General features: G+C 42.7%; 1 protein-coding gene across 1 annotated transcript; it reads right to left on the bottom strand.

Annotated features, from left to right (window-relative positions):
* Nucleotides 1–10,234: 10,234 nt before the first annotated feature.
* kcnj12a (potassium inwardly rectifying channel subfamily J member 12a) lies at nt 10,235–18,097 on the bottom strand. The gene is made up of 2 exons (XM_080472721.1): nt 17,545–18,097; nt 10,235–11,991 (listed from the first exon to the last, which is right to left on the bottom strand). Exon 2 carries the CDS (start codon nt 11,831–11,833, stop codon nt 10,523–10,525), a length of 1,311 nt encoding a protein of 436 aa, XP_080328847.1. The 5' UTR covers nt 11,834–11,991; nt 17,545–18,097; the 3' UTR covers nt 10,235–10,522.
* Nucleotides 18,098–21,141: the final 3,044 nt, after the last annotated feature.

Below are 21,141 nucleotides of genomic sequence, written 5' to 3' on the forward strand. Positions count from 1 at the left end.
GTTTGGGTAAATGTAAGACTTTAACCTGAGCGGAACCTAAAGATGTAAAACTACACAATAAATGAGCGAGCAGCGAAGAATAATTAGTTAATTGAACTAAGGACGACGCCAGAGAGCTTTGGTAAAACAATTTTGTATTTTGACTTGAATCTGAACAATTTGTTGGCATTCTTATTTGTTTTCTACTGAAGTAGATGAAACAAACATTATTCTAATTTATGTATGTAGAATTTTCGAACATTTTAAAATTATTTTACAATTTTCCTTGTTTTATATTAATGTATGGTGGAGCAGTTCTTTATTTTGAGGGTAAAAAGTAGCTGTTTTTTTCAAAACTCTGATCCACAGATGTCAAACACTTCATTTATTTTGAGTGGTATATTTAATTACCTTTACCAACGAAAGTTGTATGGCCAATGACGTTGGCCAAGAAGGTTGTGGTTTCGTCTGCGTGTATTTATGTATTGGTTTATAAAATATGTCTTTTACCAACTTTTTGCAAATTGAAATCTTCAGGGATGATTTATCATCATCCAAGGAACCAATCGATTAGAGTTTGGGATGTTAATGGCTAACCAATTCTGAAAAAAATCCCCCAAAACTGCTAAATTTCTTCCCAATCAAAGCAGATGGGAGAGGCACCTCATGGAGGAGATCAAAATAGATCAGCATCTGTTGCCATGGAGACGCTCTCTGCTCTCTGCGCTCTACCGAGTGTAGCTCTAGTTTAATATAGAATAACCTCCTCAAGCAGGATGAGTTGGAGTTCTGTTGGTCTTATTCCCACATTTGAGCTCCATTCTTCTTGATTTTCAAAGGGATACTGTTCTCCATATGAAAACCAGCCAGGGAGCTCTGCAGATGAAGTTCCTGTATCGAGTCTGCAACAACAAAGACCTCCATTATGTGTGACACCTGAGACAGGGCCAGCCAGAGTCGGGCCTGAGTCCTGGGACAAACCGACCCCGGCCAGCCAGAGAGGATTGTTCTGGTGGGATGTAGCAGGCAGTGGATGGAGGGCTGATGAGGTGGGGAGCAGATCCCGTCCCTCTGGCCTTCCCTCAGAGACCTACATTAGCAGAGGGTGCTAACAGATTTGTGTCCCTCTGGGGAGAGCAGAGGTATTGTAATCTCTCAGTATCCGTTCTCATGACTTCACTGATGGGACAGACATGGTTTTGGTCACTCACTCTTCTGTTTCACTGTTATTGAAACGTGTCTATTAGCTCTGGACTCTTTCCAGCGAACTGGGCTCACTGGGTTTTACCTCTTTCAAAATGACCTCCGTGAATACTTTCACTCAGGTTCACTTCTACAGACCTGAATATCTGCTTGTCTCACTCTCAGAATGAAGGTTTTATTCGCATCAAATACGCCCCTCGGTGGCACCATGCTGGGCTAAAAACAGCTGCTACCTTTATACTGGATTTATTTATTATTTTATTCTCATGTTATGTTTAGGTCACTTCTGATATTTATTTGGAGGATCTGGTAAATAGACCATCAATGTGCACATAAGAAATACAGAGGAGGGTCATTTCTAAGGAAGCGATTGAAATAATATCTCACAGCTTGAGCTGTACTCACAATTCATGTTTGATTTTTAATCCATTTTTCCTTCACAACATTCTGAGTCTTTGTCTTTCACAGTTTTTGTTCTTCCTCCAAGACACTCTTAGTGCCTTAAGGCACACAGAGGTAATTACCCCGGGTTGAGAGGCAGGAAATGAGAGTGGCCTCTTCCTGTCCCCTCAGGTTGCCCAGCGACGTTGCTTCATGAGTCAGACTCGATGGACTAGAAGAACTTTATCGTAACCAGATTAAGATGAGAAACTTATTGTGTCAGCATGTTTGATGCTTCACTTTACTCCTTTCCTGTGTGAAGTCGCAGCTCCGTCAGTAATGCTGCAGTTTATTGTGGAAATATTCAGCGATGTTGTAGAAATTCAAATTCCAAATGGCGTAAAGGCCGGAATCAAAAACAGCTTCAGGAGTGTTACAGTGCCAGTCATCGTGTGAGAGTGAGTCAGCGAACACCAGGACTGAAACCAAAACAGTTCAACTGAATAATTCTATTCATACTTTTCTCCTCTAGTGAAGTTTTCTAATTGTGGCACACTGCAGTGTTCAGTAGAGGTTGATACTGAGACTGGATGTTATGGTCAAAATGTGCGTGGTTTAGCAGTCTGGCCTCACACTGATGAATATATGTGCCTGCATGCTTCACTGTGTAGAGTTTGCATGTTCTTTCTGGGCGGTCCAGTTTCCTCCCAAACTCTAGAAATCAGAGATTGACCTTGATTGCTGTGACTCTAAATTGCGCGTTGGTGTGGCAGCGAGGGCATATCTGTCACTGTTCGCCCTGTGAAGGACTGGCGACCCGTCCAGGTCAGACGGCTGCGATCAGCCTCTTGGTGAGGTTCCGTGACAGGGCGATGCCGTCTGGACAGAGCAGACTTTGTTCTTTAAAGAAACAGGAGAAAAAACAACAACGCTCTACATGTGGACTGTTTTCTGATGTTCACGTAGACAAAGCTGATCGCTGACCACGGCGAGCGTGGGCAGCAGGACTCGACTGCTGGATCGCTTCCATTTGGGCAACAGACTAGACAACATGCCTCAGTGGTTGAATCAGGTCCCGTCACACTGTAGGATTGAAAGTCGGAGCGTCTTGTTCTTTGTGTCCAGTCAACAGCACCTTAGCATTGAGGTAGAATGAACTAATACGGGTAGACGACAAACATGATGTCATTTCACTGATGTGCTGGAGGGACTGAGACGAGCCTGTTCAGTTAACTTGTTTAACCACAGTGAAGGCTGGAGTTCTTTATAGATACACACTAATACACAATCTACTGAAAGACGAAGAAGCAACTAATGCTTCCTCTAACGTATCAAACAATCTGCTGGAAAATCATAGAACAGAGAAGAAGGAATTGAGGAATTGATGGTTTTCTACTGGACACAAGGAGCCATAAGAAGCAGGATTAAAAACTAATTTAGAGTAAAGTTAACTAAACCAAACAAACTGTGGAAAGAATTGATGGAAAATATCATAATTGCACCATCATTTACCATTTTAACTCACGTATTGATTAACGGGGAATTGATGAGGATGGAGTTGGATCCTGGTTGGTTTTCTAACGATCTTTCACGCTCCGCTGCTGGTCCGAAGCGCTCCAATCATCAACGGACGATATATAAACCTTTCTCATCAAATCATCGCTCGGCCGGGCAGAGTTACAGTAACGTGGGATTCTGTGATTGAGTGATAATCTCACAGGAACTAACTGCGAGTACTTCTGCAGACCCACATGTGGTTTGACACTGAGGAGCTTTATTTAGCCGCTTCAACACAGTTTCCCTCATTTTACTGTCATCAACAGTTCAGGCTACAGGGAGTTCACTCCTGCATTAATTATAACTCGTCTTTACGGGCTCGCTGGCCGAGATCCTGGCCTGGCTACTTCCTCCCATCTCTTGCGCTTTAATTGGTTCCAGAAGATTTAGTAGGTGTGATGCTTTTTGGTTTACGTCATGTGAGCGAACGTGTGAGTCCAGAGCGCAGCTGGCTTCATCGACGGGAGTCACAGAAGAGACGATCCCATGGGAGCTTGATTGTCACTTTGGCTGTTGCATAATTTAGACACAACATCTCGGTGACATAAAAATGTTTGGTAAAAACCAAACCACTCAGCTGTTGTTGGTTTTTGTTCTTATCGGTCTTTTCAGTATTTGTAATGAACATTAGTGCCGTTGCACTCATGCCTGGATTGATCCTCGGCTGCAGTGTTCCTTCTCTTTTCTCTCGCCTGCCGGCTCCGTGGCAACAGCCTCCGCGAGGTAATTACCAGGGTTTCATGCCACAAGCATGAAGGCAGACTGATGAACCAGTGTTGTTGCAGTAGAAGCTTCAGCAGACAGACAACCGGTTATAAAGCCTTTTTGCTCTGATGAGAACATGTCATGTATTTTGTATTTTACCTTCTTTTTTTATTAGCAGCCTGGCAGTCCCACTAGACTGGAGCATTCGTGTGTTACAGGTTTAGGATTATACAGTGGCTTGCAGAAGTATTCATACCCCTTGAACTTTTCCACATTTTGTCACATTACACACCACAAACATAAATATATTTTATTGGAATTTTATGTGAAAGACCAACACAAAGTGTCACACAATTGTGAAGTACAAAGAAAATCATACATGACTTTAAATTTTTTTCACAAGTAAAAAACTGCAAAGTGCCACGTGCAAAAGTATTCAGCGCCCCTGAGTCAATACTTTGTGGAACCACCTTTTGCTGCAATTACAGCTGCAAGTCTTTTGGGGTATGGCGCTACCAGCTTTGCACATCTAGAGACTGAGATTTTTGCCCATTCTTCTTTGCAAAACAGCTCCAGCTCAGTCACATTAGATGGAGAGCGTTTGTGAACGGCGGTTTTCAGATCTCGCCACAGATTCTGGATGGGATTTAGGTCTGGACTTTGACTGGGCCATTCTAACACATGAGTAGGTTTTGTTTTAAACCGTTCCATTGTAGCCCTGGCTTTTTGTTTAGGATGGTTGTCCTGCTGGAAGGTGAACCTCCGCCCCGGTCTCAAGTCTTTTGCAGACTCCAACAGGTTGTCTTCCAAGATTGCCCTGTATTTGGCTCCGTCCATCTTCCCATCAACTCTGACCAACTTCCCTGTCCCTGCTGAAGAGAAGCAGCCCCAGAGCATGATGCTACCACCACCATGTTGGACAGTGGGGATGGTGTGTTCAGGGTGATGTGCAGTAGTAGGCTTCCGCCACATAACGTTTTGCATTTAGGGCCAAAAAGTTAAATTTTGGTCTCATCTGACCAGAGCACCTTCTTCCCCATGTTTGCTGTGTCCCCCACATGGTTTCTGGCAAACTGCAAACGGGACTTCTTATGGTTTTCTTTAAACAATGGCTTCCTTCTTGCCACTCTTCCATAAAGGCCAGATTTGTGGAGTGCACGCCCAATTGTTGTCCTGTGGACAGATTCCCCCACCTGAGCTGTGGATCTCTGCAGTCCGTCCAGAGTCACCATGGGCCTCTTGGCTGCTTCTCTTGTCAGTGCTCTCCTTGTTTGGCCTTTAAGTTTAGGTGGACGGCCGTGTCTTGGTAGGTTTGCAGTTGTGCCATACTCGTTCCATTTCCGGATAATGGATTGAACAGTGCTCCGTGAGATGTTCAAAGGTTGGGAAATTTTTTTATAGTCTAACCCTGCTTTAAACTTCTCCACAACTTTATCTCTGAAATGTCTGGTGTGTTCCTCGGAGTTCATGGTCCTGTTTGCTCCCCAATATTCTCATAACAAACCTCTGAAGCCGTCACCGAACAGCTGTATTTGTACTGAGATTAGATTACACACAGGTGGACTCTATTTAGTCATTAGGTCAACATTCAATCATTCAGCAGTCATCAGGCAACTTCTGAAGGCAATTGGTTGCACTCAGAGAAAAGGGAGTTGAACACTTTTCAGTTTTTTATTTGTGGAAAATCTTTTAACTCGTATATAATTTTCTTTGTACTTCACAATCGTGTGACACTTTGTGTTGGTCTTTCACATAAAATATATTTATGTTTGTGGCGTGTAATGTGATAAAATGTGGAAAAGTTCAAGGGGTATGAATATTTTTGCAAGCCACTGTATATCAAGCATCTCACTTGCAGGGCAGTTTAAGCTTACATGCTCCCAGTTATCCAAGACCCCTTGATGTCTAATCCTACGATTACACTACAACAGTTGGACATCGCCACCATCAAAAGACAGACGCAAGTCTAATCTTCAGGTCCACGACCGGTGCTGCACTTAAAACCACTCGTGTCTACGGCCAGCACTAATCCTGATGCTTCACTTTTCCTCCACATGTGCGATACCCAGTCACACCAAGCCCGACTCACTCTGCCTGCTTCACGTTACATAATCAAACCCGGCCAAAGCTCCAGCATAGCGTCACTTGGGGCTGAGACCCGGCGCCTGAGCTCAGCACAACCAGCGGCCAGCATGTTGATCCTACATTCGCGACTCACTGCGGGCGACCTAATCAGCCCAACCTGCATTATTTAGCAAGAGCGGACAGCCAGCGATCCGGTGCAAAGGGTTCAGGGTTGTACGCGAGCAGCCAGTCATGTGAAATGTTTCATCGACACCTGGGACTAAAACCAGAGAGTTTCAAAAGTCCTGCTGTCAGGAAAGACCTCAAAGCAGGGGTTCTCAATCCTGGTCCTGGAGGGCTGGTGTCCTGCACGTTCTAGCTCTCCCAGCTTCAGCGCGCCGCCATCTGATGTTGATGTCATCGTCAAGCTTGTGAAAACGCCAAAGTAACGAGGCCTTATTGCATTCAGGTGTGTTGCAACTGGGAGAAACCTGAAACATGCAGGACACTGGCCCTCCAGGACCAGGATTGAGAACCCCTGGCTTAAATCTACATGCAAACATACAAAAGGTTTTGTCTAGTTTAATATATAATGAATAGATTTGGTCAGTGTCTTAATCCTTCACATCAGCAGTATGCATCATCTTCTGTCTCCTTCTCCTTTATCATTACAATTGACAGTTTTGCAACAAGGTCGAACATTTTAATGTAATATATAATTATATACAATGTAAATCTTCAGAAGTTGTAAGAGGAATAATTTACGGGAGCATCAGGATTCTGTATTCACAGTCAAAAATATCCTTCCAAATATTAAAGATAGTTTCGGGTTCTTTAAATATGTGCCCAACACAGACGTTCTAAATAAATCCTCATAATTCAGCGAATCAGTTTACGATGCCGTCGATATTTAAAGATTCAAAATGAAGATTTTAGATATTCCAATGGAATAACACGATTAAAAAAATGAACTGTTCTAATTTTCTATTTGGAAGAAAATACAACCTCTAATTTACAAATAAATTACAAAAAAATAACGATCTTTATTTCAACTATTTGTTTGTTTTCGTTCCGGTTGTGCAGCATGAAATTCACTGATGAAAACATTAAAGTGTTCCTGTAAGCCGTGACAGTGTGGCGGTCAGGTTTTCCTCCATCGAGGATTCAAACGTTGAAGGTTCTGGGGAATAATGAGCGTCTCTCGTGTGCCGGTACCCGGTTGATGCGATACCGTCGGTTTGTCAGGTCCGCCTCTGGCCCTGATGGTTGTTTGTGTGTCACGGTGATTAATTAATGAACCTTCTTGAATAATTGGCACAAGACCAGCAAGTCATCTGACTGTGGTGACGTGAAGCTCGACGTCTCGTTTTTAAAGCAGCCCTCATGGTCAAGTTATTAACTCGGCTGTCACGATGTCCAGGCCAAACTCGGCGCCAGCGTTTCAATCGGATCCTGCCTTTCTAAACTGCACCGACTGATGGAGAAAAAAACCCAAACAACAACCCTTTTTTCACAATTAGTGTTTTAATTGAATAATTTAATGACTCTGAAAATAAAATCAAAAGCCCAGACGACAGTTTGCTGGACATAGGAAGACTTCTACAGAGGTCAAAGGTTTTTCCAATTTATCCCTTTAAGAGAAATAACTTGTGAAATCATGAACTTCTGTGCAGAAAGGAAACAACAGAAAAAAATGACATCATTGAAAACTAAGACAAGAAGAATATTTTTCCTCTTGATAGTGATTTCATACGCTGGTATAAACAGATAAATATTGATTGCTGTATTCTATCAAAAAGAACTTTGTATAAAAATAAGCAGGTTTGTTCAGCCTGGCTGCTCCCTAGTATCATTTTTATAACATCGCTATGCTTTTTACACTATAAACTCTTTATGTTTCGCTAAAACCTTAGTGTGTGCTTCTTCTTTAAGGGCTCAGGTGGCCAACATCAACGCTTAAATAATCTATGAAAAAACATATTCAGTAGACATGTTTGAAACGATCCACTTCAGTGTTAAAAGCCGTTAACTTTTCACTATTTTAGCCACTGAAACGCTGTGAGTCGGTGCAGAGGCTTCACAAATCAGTGTACTCAACCTTCCCAGAAGGTAATGACCTTTATACATGTTTAGGATTGGGTAAAGAATTCCTCACTGAGCCAGAAAAAAAATGATGCCTGTATTTTGCAACCTTCTAGGATCTTCTACAAAAGCAACTTATAACTAAGAACTACTATAGACTCAAACTTCTCACTAGAGTTCACCAACGGTTAGGAAAATATTAGTCACTGTGACCAAGATTTCAACCATTTCATGGTTCTCCTCTCTTTTCATAGTGTAGTTTTTCACTTCTTTCCACGTTTGTAATCTTTAACATGTGATGGTTAACTGAACTTGTTCAAGGTGACGTCAGTATTCCAGTGAGGTAACGACACGTCAGCTGGATTCTATCAGTCGGGTTGTGACGAAAAGGTGTTGAGATTTGATTGATAGATTCTGACTGAAGGCATAAAAGAAGGACTCACTATCAAATATTGACCATGCCATGAAGAAAAACGACGATCATGCGTAATACTTTTGTGTGTTAAACTGTTGAGTACGTTTTTAAACTTGTGTAAATACAAATAATATTTGATTTCATCATTAAATTCATCTGTAGATTTTTAAATCTTTCTTGGTTAAAAGAATGTTATCAAAATAAACTGGAGACTTTAAGACTTTTAATCTAAAGTGGAAACAAAACTAAGGGAACAATGAATTCAAACCGTCAGTCTGAGCTACACTTCATAACTTTGGTATCAAAACTGAGGAATCCGATGCATATGAGTAAAATACAGCCTAATATCTCTATGATCATTCTCATCACAGCCATATCTTTCACTTTATATTGATCAAAATAGCTCAATGTGTATGTTTAGTATATGTTAAGGGAACATTAAGAATACACCATGAAGGAAATGTGCTTTAGTGTTTATTGCTTCGCTCCAGTGACTTTGACTATTGCTGAATTGCTGTTTACAGTGTGAGATGTTGGTCAATGCATTAGGCATTAAAAAACAGATAATCCTTGTTTTTAATAAATCAAGTACAAACTTTTCTCCTGACCTTTGAGTAATATTGAATCAGTACACCTCTGGTATACTTGGATGGTTCGTCAGTAACAAAGCAACGAGCCGCTAAAAGGTCCCGGTGTTCATGTAAAACAAATTTAAATGTCAGCCGTCTGACTTTGCTAATTCATTTGGACATTTCTAACTTTATGAACAAGACAGAGTGTTGTGAAGACGTCTGTCCTCATGATGCCTGTTTGTTTAACATTTCTGTTTAGTACTTTTACTTTAGTACTCATGATCACTTGATCACCGACTTCTTTTTGGCCAATAACTTGCAGTAACAAAAATATCTTGCATTCATTCAATAGATTTGTGAAATTTGCTGAATGTAACTCTGCTCAAATAGATTTGATTGTTAAAAAAACCAACAAGATATCTGGATAAACTTGAAGGACTGAATTGTTGAGATTCCCAAATATTTCCTCACACAGAACTTGATTGATTCCTGTGCCATAGAAGGTTCATGTGCATAGATTCATGTTAAATTTGAGCAGTTGCACACGAGGCGCGTTTCTTTACCAGTTTCTCTTCACTTCTATTTGAGGTCTAAAAAAGTGCCGTTGACTGTGTTTATTATATTTGATAAGTTTACAAAAGTGAAGGTTCGCTTTAAAGTGCATTCTTTGTGATTTAATCTAAACTAACCTTGGAATTCCAAACCGTGTCGTTCTGACACGATGTTTATTTAGGTTTTATGTACATTAACTGTTGTTTGACTGAGCTCCTCAGTGGTCTCGGTACAAACCATCAGTTGAGTCATAGTGCTGCTGTTCCATAGCAACTGCTTGGAGATAATAAACAATCTTCCTTTAGTTTATTTTCTATCATTGCCTGTCCTGATTTCAGTCCATAGCACAGTCAGATTCAGCTTTGATCCCAGATTTAACATTTTGGGATCTTAATGTTGAGACTGTATTAATAATGAACTGATGTTGTTGTGCGGTTCTCGGTGGCTCGCTGTCAGACGCTTCATCATGGCTCGTTGCATCTGAACGCTGCAGTGCAGGAACCTTCAATTTGTCACTGAACGCTCGTCCAGCAAATTACAACAATGTGAGGAGAAGCTTTGTAACACATTATTCAAATTGTGGCCCGGAACAATAAGAGCAACTATTTTTCAAAAGGTATTTTTTGGAAATTGATACTGCACACAAAACATAACTTATCTAAGAAACGTATTTACATCTAAGATTTGATTATAAGATTTTCTGATAATAGCTTCTTTTTTTTTTGATGTACTTTCAATAAACACTCTCAACTCAAAATGAGCAGGTGAAAAAAGATTCAAGTTTCCATAAAGGAAGAAGGTCTTTCTCTAGCCTTTTCCTTGATTGAAGACATTCCTTACCACAGTTGTCTCGCTGCGTCCCACTCCTTCCAGTTAAGTCCCTTTTTTTGTTGTCCTATTAGTCTCACACTCTTTCACAGTAGTCAGCTTTTCCTATGGCACTTTGCATTGCTCTGCATTTTTACCCTTTTATAAAGTTTTAGAAGTTTGACCCTCGGCCAATAGGTAGAGGTCATATTTCTGACTCTCTCCGATAGGACCTCTGATCCAGCGCCCTGGTGGCCTGTAAACGTTCAAATTCATGTCGGCTGTTCCGGTCTGGACTGAGATTCGCTAGTGCTCTGCTCCCGCCTCCCACCTCCTCTTCCTCCTCCCCCTCCTCCTCGCGGTTCAGGAAGGCCAGCTCATTCTCATAGCAGAAGGAATTGGAGCTTGGGACGAGGAACTTGTTCTCCACCATGTCCTTGGCACTGCAGCGGGGGGTGGACGGCACCTCGTAGGTTTTGTGAAAGTGAGAGTAATCCACCTTGTAGAGGTTCTTCTCCTCGAACAGGACCGGCTCAAACCGGTGACCCCAAAGGATTTCAGAGGCCAAGTAGGAGCTGCGAGCCTGCGTGGTCATGGCGGTCGCTTCCACCATCCCCTCCAGGATGACGACAATCTCAAAATCTGCTGTTTCCAAGTCCTGTTTGCTGATCCCAAAAAGTGGGCTCTCCTCGTCTATCTCATGGAGGATAGTGATGGGTGAAACCAAGAAAATCCTGTCCAAGCCTTTGTCGAAGCCCACGTCGATGTCTATCTGGTCTAGAGGAATGTATTCCCCCTCGTCGGTGATCCGAGGCTTGATGAGCTGCGCTCTGACATGGGCTTCCACAATGTGGCTCTTGCGAAGATTTCCTACCCTCCACATGAGGCAGAGCTTTCCATCCCGCATGGCGATGATCGCGTTGTGGCTGAACAGCAAAGTCTGTGCTCGCTTCTTAGGCCTGGCCATCTTGGCCATGATGGCCCCGATCATGAAGCAGTCAATGATGCAGCCCACGATGGACTGGAAGACAACCATGAAGACGGCCACGGGGCACTCCTCCGTCACACAGCGGTAGCCGTAACCTATAGTCGACTGTGTTTCAATGGAGAATAAAAAGGCAGCCACGAATCCATTAACCTGTAGGACACACGGAGTGAAGTTGTCATCTCCGGCTGGGTTATCCAGATCACCGTGCAGCAAAGCAATGACCCAGAAGGCCAAGCCGAAGGCCAGCCAGGACAAGACAAACACCAGAGTGAAGACCACCAACATCCATCGCCAGCGAATGTCAACGCACGTGGTGAAGATGTCGGCCATGTAGCGCTGCGACTTCTCGTCCATGTTGGCAAACTGTACGTTGCACTGGCCATTCTTTTTGACGAAGCGGTTGCGACACTTGCGGCGTGTGTGGATCTTGCCATTGCCGAAGCCGTTCATGCCATGCATGGTAGTGAGACGAAGGCCCTCCTCCTCAGACGACACAATGCTGTAGCGGTTGATCCTCCCCACGCTCATGCTCCTGGCCGCGCCTCCAGCTGCAGGGTCAGTCGAGGGCCGGGCCCGGAGTCCCCGAGGCTGATCAAGGCTCCCCTCTCAGCTCAATCACTGGATAAGCTGCATTTTAGTGAGTCATGGAGGGAGATGGGTGGCAGCCTTATGCATTTATCCAATCCCTGTGGAGACAGCAGACGGAAGAGAACATTGTGAACTTCTCTCTCTGACATGATCTGTAATTCACACTATAAATGCACAGAGTCACTGATCTCGGCAGTTGTTCATGACCGATTAGTAAAACACACAAACAGTCATAGTCACGAACCTCTTTCTCCCAGTTCTGTACTGATAATGTGAAGATGGTAACTCTCCAGTAGATTTTCCCTCCTTGCCACGTTACGTGAGTTCAGACTTCCATCATATGATCCTTAATTTAGAATTTATCTAAACAGTTGATTAATCACTTTCAAAGCTCATCTAAATGTTCCCCTGAGGAAGGTCTCTGATATTGTTTAACCATTAAAACCTCTTGTGACCTTCCGGATTGTTGTTGCACTTTTGTTTTTGATTGGGCTTCAGGTTTATTTACTTTTGTTTAAAGTTGGTCGGACTTTTAATTCCTCTATTAATGAATATATGAGGTATTTATACGGGATGCACTGATACTGATACCAGTAGTCCGATACTGTCCGATACTGCACAGTGTACTCGTTAAAGCTGCCGGATACAACAGGCGAGTACTGTGTGACTGTGCGTCAGCAGCATCGCCTGCAGGTACGCAAGAGAGCACGATATTCCTTAATATTAATGAGAATGACAAAGGTAAGACAGACTGTAAATTATGTTCTTACAAAATATCAAGAGGAGATGAAAGATAGTTCATATAACTCCAGCAACTTTATCACCTGTGACCTCATCACCAGCAACTTAACCATCAACTTCATCACCTGCAACTTCATCACCAGAGACGTTTGGACCAGCAGACTGAGTTCGACGTTGTACCTCCGAGCCGTGCTACATGCTACATGCTACATGCTACATGCTAAAGAGTTTCAGGCTGTGCAGAGATTCATGGCAATACATAGCCTTCGCATATTGTTTGTGTATGAAGTATAAATGAGGCTTTATGGCATTTAATAAGTACTTATTACTCTGTATCGCCACGTAACTAAAGGTTGGTACTTGTACTTGTTCTTCCTAGTTTTTCTGATTGTTATGAGAATGCATTTATTTCTTGCAGTGTAGTAAAAGATTTGTTGTCGTATTGTCCGTATTCCCAGTAGATTTGGTGTCTTTCACTTCTCCTTCATTGCTCACTTCAGACTGGAGCTGCAATCGACCGACACTGAAGTGCAGCGCTGGCCTCGTGCGCATCCTCTCGTGTCACGTGACATTTCCTGTGCTTCTCTCTTTAAGAGAAGGTTGGAGAAGTCGTCTGATACCACGTTTGATTAAATTGTAGTCAAAAATTGGAGCATTGTGTGAGCCGTGGTGCGTATCTGGGTGTGATTTGTCTACTCACATCATGAGAGACTTCCTGACGTGTCACAGTTCACGGTGCTGCCGGTGGCAGGAAGGCTTTCGCATGTTCATTTTCATCACGTCTGTATTTTTAGTCTATCAGCAGCATGCCGTGTAATCATCACACATCCAACAGACGAGCTGCGCTCCTCTGCCTCTTCTTCTGTTTACCAACTTTGTCCTTTCAGTACAATACTTTTCTTAGAGCTGTTAGGGTCTTTATATATTTGTATTAAAACTCCCTGGGGATGTGTATGTATGCCACTGAACTCCTGGACAGAAATTCCCAGATGCTACAGAAGGAGATGCGAAGGGCTCTATTTATTTGACCCCATTCTGTAGAATTTGCAGGGCTATTAATCATGTTGTGAGAATGCAGTGAAGGTATAGCTCTGTCCTTTGGGGCTCCATGCAAGTCGACGGTGGGGTAGCGATGCCTGCTGCAGTGGTTTTCAACAGCGTATCCATTGTGCTTACATATTGGGACTTTGGTGTAGAATGATAATAAAACTCATCTGGCAGTTTAAAGCACTTACTCATGTTTGTGCCACAAGAATGAAATGAATGTCAAGTATATATAAATCAGTGTGTGTGTGCGTGTGCGTGTGCGTGTGCGTGTGCGTGTGCGTGTCAGGCAGCAGATAACCTGGCTGCAGTGCTACATGTTGAGCCTCTGGGTCAAGGAGTTTTGCCCCTGGGAGCCGGAGGGAGCCCCCTGTGGGCGCAGGCAGCTCTTATCGCCTGGACACATCCGCTGTGTGTCTGTCTGATTCGGGCCCTGAAGACTCCACAGTTCGCTCATGTGCGCTCCCAAATCCCCCGGGCGCTGCCGTCTGCCACACTCTCACACTAAATCCCCACTCGCTCCAACTTTCTCAGGTGCAAGTTTTCCTAATCCAGAGCTGGATTACATCACGCACAATCTCAAAAGTCCCACAGGATTAAACACGCACCTATATCAGGAAAGCATACTGTAACTAAATGCGCTATTTCTAGTTTTTGTCAAGTCCCTGTTTGCTTTTTGACAATATCTCACTCCACTCCCGGAAGAGCACAGCTGTTAAGGCTAAAAATAGCACAGGCCTTCCATTCCTCTTAGGTATGGTAATTTATAGAATATGAATAGCAAACAAGGTTTGTTTTAGCCTTTGTAATTGTGTCTTGGTCTTTACTTTCAGTCGGACAGTGTAAATGATCATGTTTATCCGTCCTTTATCGACCCTGTGAAGGCAGGTAAGACGTTGATATATAAATGAGATGGATCATTTCACATTATATTTATGGTCTCCGCTCTGCACGCATGACCTGAACAGCCCCGAGCAGCAGAGTCTCTGTATCGTTCTGTACTGGTGGAGTGTCTGGTGTCCAGTTGATAAGTGAAAATAAAAACCCTGCTTCCATATCGTCACTAGATAAGTGCTAAAAGCCTCTTCTGTCGTTACTTTGGTTGCTTTTAAAATCAGATTGTCCCTCTGAGGGGATGTTCACGTAGGCACCGGGTCATTGACGAGGATTTAATCCTTAACTAATGCTTGACACACAATTTAACATAATAAACCACAGATTGACCGCAGGTTTGTAGAATTAAACAACTTTATGCATAAAGAATTAAAAGAGGGGTTTGACAGTTCCTTAACTACTTCAGTAACCAGTAAAGCAAATTGTACATAATATAAACTTTATCCAGGAGATAGACTCTCTTTTAATTTTATTTAATTTTATATGTTGGTTTTAGTGTTGCATTTGGCAGTAGAAGTAATATGTGTATTAATGGCTGACTGAAAGGTTAGTTTTGCGTGATATTTTGTGTAAATATGTATTTTTTAACTCACGCTAGTATATAAACCTGTCCAAAGTTCTGTACCTGGTATTAAGTTTATCCAACGTTTTTGTGTATTTTTAGCCCCTCAGTTTGGCGCGTTATCATTGTTATCACATTTTTATTAATTTGTAAATGACAATGACAACAAAAGGTCACGGTTAAGCTTTAAGGCAGCTTAGAAGAAGACGACTGTTTTAAACTGGAGTATTTATATTTTCTGGTTGTTCTGTCAGTTAAAGCACGTGGGTAAAGAATCACTTCTCACCGAGGAGGATGCGTCTTGATTCATAAAGAAAGTGCATTTTAAGTGATTGAGTAATGTTTTAAATACCCTGTGGTGACCTCGTCCTCTGTGTGTTCCGGGGGAGTTGAGAGGAGGGACTAAGGGGGGGGCGATAAGCCCGCAGCTGATTAGGATGAATAGAATGAATAATTGGATGTGCAAAATAATTGAAGGGATTGGGAGGGACAATGAAGTGCAGCGGGAGAGGGTACTTCATCTCAAGACAAGCGGGCAGGAAACTGAGCTACTGAGGAGCAGCGATGGCGGCCCACCTCCCACGGCCTTTGTGAAGGAAGAGCCAAGTCTCAGGTGTCGTTGTATTTTCCTATAGCTCACCACGCAGAACGCATCTCGTCTCAAGTGACCTACAAGTATTTTCCTATAGAAAGTAACACCGGTCCAACGTGCAGAGATGCCGTCTGATTGTAGGTCTACTATAATACGAGTCAACAGGTGGAGCTGGTTACTGTCAATTCATAAACACGACGACAGAAACTAATAGTTGTGTGACAGTGATGGACTTTACTGTCCCGTATCCTGGTGTTAAAGAAACGTTGACACAGATCTGATTAAAGTTTATAGAACAGTCACGTTGCTGTGGCAGCTGGAAGTAAACCTGCAGTTTATTGTCGCTGCACCTGTAGCTATTCCACTGTTCAAACACCTGCTTTCCATCCATTGATCAGTCCCACATGTGAGCGCCTCCCCTGGGCTTTTTTGATCTTTATTTGAGTAGGTTTTTTCTTTTTTATTTCTTTTTTAATTGTACCCATTCACAAAAGCTGAATCACCCGTATTAAATGTGAACTCTGTAATTTCACATTTTAAGTGACACCTGTTGATCAGACCAAACAGCCTTGGATGTATAACATCACACATCAAGTCAGACTGGGACGCATAGAAACAGCGTGAGATGGACTATATCGTTTTACCACATGTGCACTTTGTGTTTTGTCCGAATGCTTTGCTGAACATCCCGTTTGGAGAATAAAAGTGAATCAAAGTGAGCTCAGCTGAGATGAAAAGCAGGATGAGGTCATTGAACTGTCAGGCAGCATTGCATAATCATCATTCTCTTCATCCTCGGTCTCTTTTGTATCCTCGCACATCAGTGAATTCTTTATACACGTGGACAGAAAAGTACCTGAAGTAACGCATTCATCCATTAATACCTGCTGGTGTTTGTCCCTCACATCACTGGACGCTTGTTGAAGATGAATTACATGTAATGCAACTGAGCTTTTGTTTACATCGTCAGTCATGATTTTGCTCAAGGTCCTTCTGAAAATATTCTTTTGCTCCGAAAACAATCAAATAATAACAAAAAAACCTAAAAACAAACAAAAAAATATATATATTCAAATGATGCTTTACTGTGTTGGAAAGTTAAAGCATAAAATACTCATTTTGAATGAACGTCACAGTTTTTCACATTATAGCAAGAGAGCCAGAAAATATCTCCACGCTCCAAATAGTAAAAGTCATAACGAGTCAAAACATTTCAATCATTCTACTTTTCTATTCATCCTGCTGGTTGAGCTGCCAGCTGGTTGGTCCCATGTAATTGTCAATACTTCATGTTTTCCAGTGACCAAGGAGTGATTTGGATTGAGATAAATGATCATTATTGAGCTTACTACTATTATACTGCATCTGCTTCAGGGTTCAGTTTCAGTTTTGATAACCTACTTTAAGGTTTGTCTTTGTTCTGCTTCCATTTACACCTTTTGCTTTAACCCTTTAGTAACCGGACACACAGTGTTATTGAGGGAGAAGGGCCTCTCTGCCGGTTAAACCTATGATTACAACACTAAAGAAAATGAACATATAGAAAATCTTGTGGTGAACTTGTGTGTGTTGTGAAGCTTCTCAGCTGCAGTGAAGCTGCCTGCTGACAAGAAACGACAACGTATGTAACGTCACCATATTTCATGTTGATTGCAAGCATGAAGACTTTCTGAATCAAACTCGTCTTTACGTTGCGTTAAAGTCGCTCCTCATGTCAGATATCTTTCAGATACACAGTTTGTGGACTTTCTCCACACGTTGTCTGACGTCCGCTGACATTTAACAAACATGACTGAAAGTTTTCTGTCTTGGTCTTACCTTCCTCTCTGCCTGTCTTGCTCCAGGCTGCAGCACTGGAACGTGGAATCGTCTCTGCCGGTGTCTCCGTTAACCAAACTGAGGCATTCTGTGCTTCTGCTGCTTCCCTCTTACTGTAACTGTGGAGAAAGTCTCCCCATCGTCTGCAGCACAAGGCTCAGACCCCCTTTGAATTTCTTCATCCTTGCCTGATCTGCCGTCTCTGTGTTTCAGGAGGAGTCTCAGATGAGATGTGGTTTCTGAGCCGGCTGACTCTCCAGAGCCTTTGGGCCAAAGTGCTGCCGCCGCCGCCGCCGCCGCTCAGCCAGAGGAAACAGGTGCCAAATGTCTAATAAGAACTATCCAAATGAGAACAGGTTTTTTGTATTTCCATCATGTGAGACGATCCCTTCAGCCAGTCTTCTGCTCATCCTTCTTTTGAAACCATCCGTTCAGTCAGTCCTTCACATTTCCCATAAAACTATTTCACTTATTAACTGAACAGCGCTCTCTATTAATCTTTACCAATCTGATCTAGTTGTACTGCTGCTCTTGTCTCTCTCTCTGCCCTCTCTCTCTCTCTCTCTCTCTCTCTCTCTCTCTCTCTCTCTCTCTCTCTCTCTCTCTCTCCCGCCCTCCATCCTGTGGTGTCACAGAAGCTGCCATTTGCAGCCTCCCTCTTGCCCCCCTCCCTCTCTCTTTTTCCTCCTCCCCACTTCTTTCTCTCCCCGTCTTGTTGTCTCCCTCCTTCCCTCCCTCACTCCCTCCCTCCCTCCCTCCCTCCCTCATCATGGCACTACCAGTTGACAGCAACTTGATGCACAGACGTATCATTGAGAAAACCCGGCAGACGTAGAACACCACGTTTCTGGCACAGAGACTTTTCACATCATTTCCCAGGATCAATTGTTTCTTCATTACATTTGTTCAGCCGTTGCTTTAAAGACACATCTCGTGATCCCACCATCACATCCATTTAGGTTCTTGAGTGTAAAATAAATTGCTAATTAGCATTCTGCTGTGTCATGGTGAGAATATTCTGACGTGTGTCTTTTTGACCTGAATCGAAGGCTCTGGATTGAAATATCATCCTGCTGCTCTGAGTGCAGAGTGATGCCTTTCACACTTGTCACCAGCAACTAATCAGACACATTTGACCTGAGGATGTGCAGCCACTCGTTTGCATGTGTGTTTGACAACAGGACATTTTGCCCATGCTGCAATGTGGAAGAGCATCAGACACTGTTAGAGTAATACAGGGTTCTAGCCAACCACTCTCTCTACTCACACGTCCTCGTACTCTGCAACAGAACTTTACACATTAAGTCCTCCAAGAAAACAGTCAGCCCTCCCAGGAGGTGTGTTTTCTCTGTTGATGCTGGACTATTGCCTCAGTGTGTCACTATTCCTGTTGCATTTCTCTTCATTTCCTGATTTTTCTCAGTCACAGCGACTGTGGGTCTTTACGGCTGCCACTGACAGCTCCCAAATGTGACATTGTCCTCGGAGCCGAGTGCCTGCTTCCCTTTTCTCACATCTTTTCAGAGAGCCAGCCATCAGTCAGACGCTGAAAGAGATGACAATTAGTATGGAGGGGGTTGGAGTGAGAAGTTTCTAAATACAGCCATACTGGCTCAGCCCCAGCTTTATCACTAATGATTCATCAGTGTCTCTCTCTCTCTCTCTCTCTCCCTCTCTCTCTCTCTCCCTTACAGCCTCTGATTTCAGAGTTCGGAGGGTGATTTGTAGTCGCCTGTGTGTGATCATCACCAGGCTATTGTGTTTGGCGGCGGACGTCAGCTAATGGAGCCTTTTACAGCGTCTCGCTCTGTGGCGGCAGCAGGTAGAGCAGCGGCTCTGCATAATGTACGGCTTCAACTCTGTCGTGCTGCGAACAGCAGATCACAAGGTTCACACATCTCCACTGTAAACCTCATTATGTAACTGCGCCATAATCACAGGTGGCTGCTCACATATCCTTTGCATGTCTGAGTCTAAATGAGAAGGTTTGGCCTCCCATGGGGACGGCGAAGTGGGATTCACTGTCGCTTCCATGGCTACAGGTGGAACACGTTTTCACCACTTCAGACTGATACGAATTTACAGAAACGAAGCATGAAGAAACAGGGCATTTGCTTATGACAGTGTTATAGAATCTTTATTTACCTGCAGCCACAAAACACATCTATTTGCCAAATGATCCAGTCTTCAAACTTTTATGTTTAGTTTGGTGATACAGGATGTTCAAAAGACGCTTGATATTGCATTTATAAATCAAATGAATACAATTATCAACCATTTGACGTTTCTTTTAATATGACTTTATTGTTACATGTACATACATATAACAGACATGCAGGTAAAACAGCATCATTATAATAAGTTTGTCCACATTGAATATAACTCATTAGGGGAAACTGAACATTACTGAAATCCTGTGAACAGTGCCCAGCATGTGCATTGCTGGATGCTGCTATTTTAGTTGATGGATTATTGAAAAACTATTTTAGTGTCATAGTTAGTGTCACATTTGCACTTTAAACTGCAAAATAAAAGTCTAATAGATATTAAGCAATAATGATTATTTATTTACTTGTGATTCTGTAAAAAGTAGCAACTGAAGGAGAAATAAATACCAACGGACTTATTACTACTGACCTCGGGAATAAGGCCAAATAATGAGAATACATGTAAAACACTTTCAACGCCTGAAAATCACACAATCTGCTTCATGCACAAAATTTTTTAAATAAAAAAAAGAATAAAGACAAATTTGAACTGATTCTTTTAAGATGCACATATAGTTTTTATTCAGTTCATCTTAAAATCTTTTAATGGATAAAAGATAATAAAATAGCATCTATAGTTCCCTGCTGCCATTGAGCCTCCTGCAGTTCAACACTAATGCTTCTTCTTTACGTCGCCTGAATAGAACTCTCCTCTCATCCCTCCACTCTCAACTTGTCACTAAGCACTCCAGGTTAATTTTTCTCCAGGACTCCTGTCTGATGCAGATATTCCAGGCTGCGGAACCGTTCCTAGGATTAGGAATGTGATATTCCTGTATTGGCACTGGCTGCAATAGTTGTGAAAAGGCTTCTTGTGGTTCTTGGACCCGGCCGGCTGATCAGGATCAAAACACTGAGAACTGTCGATGATCATCACAACTGATTTGTTATGTTTGAGTATTTTGTCCTTCAGTTTGAAGGGGGTCATGTTACTCACGCTCGTCTCACTGTGAACATATCTCCAGTTTGATTTGGGCTGAAGGGCTCTTCTGTGTGGAGTTTGCATGTTTCCCATGTGAGTGTTGTTTCCTCTCAGAGTGAAGTTACCTGGTGATTCTAAATTGTCTCTCTAAGAGATGCTTGGTGGCCCCACCTGAATGAAAAGAACTGCTATTATTGGCTTTATAACATCTGAAATGGTCGCATTTTTCACCTTATTACTACATTATAAGTTGTGTGTAGCACCTTAGCTGCAGAGCTACTGATTGTTTTCTCACAACTTTGGTGTTTCACGGACAGTTCACGACAAAATATAGCATTTTGAACTGAAGTAGTGCTGAGTACTAAAGAACTTTTGCTGAAATTCTCCCTCCCTCTCTCACGCGTCCGC

Source organism: Lipophrys pholis, assembly GCF_963383615.2.
Source record: "Lipophrys pholis genome assembly, chromosome: 1".
NCBI classification, from domain to species: domain Eukaryota; kingdom Metazoa; phylum Chordata; class Actinopteri; order Blenniiformes; family Blenniidae; genus Lipophrys; species Lipophrys pholis.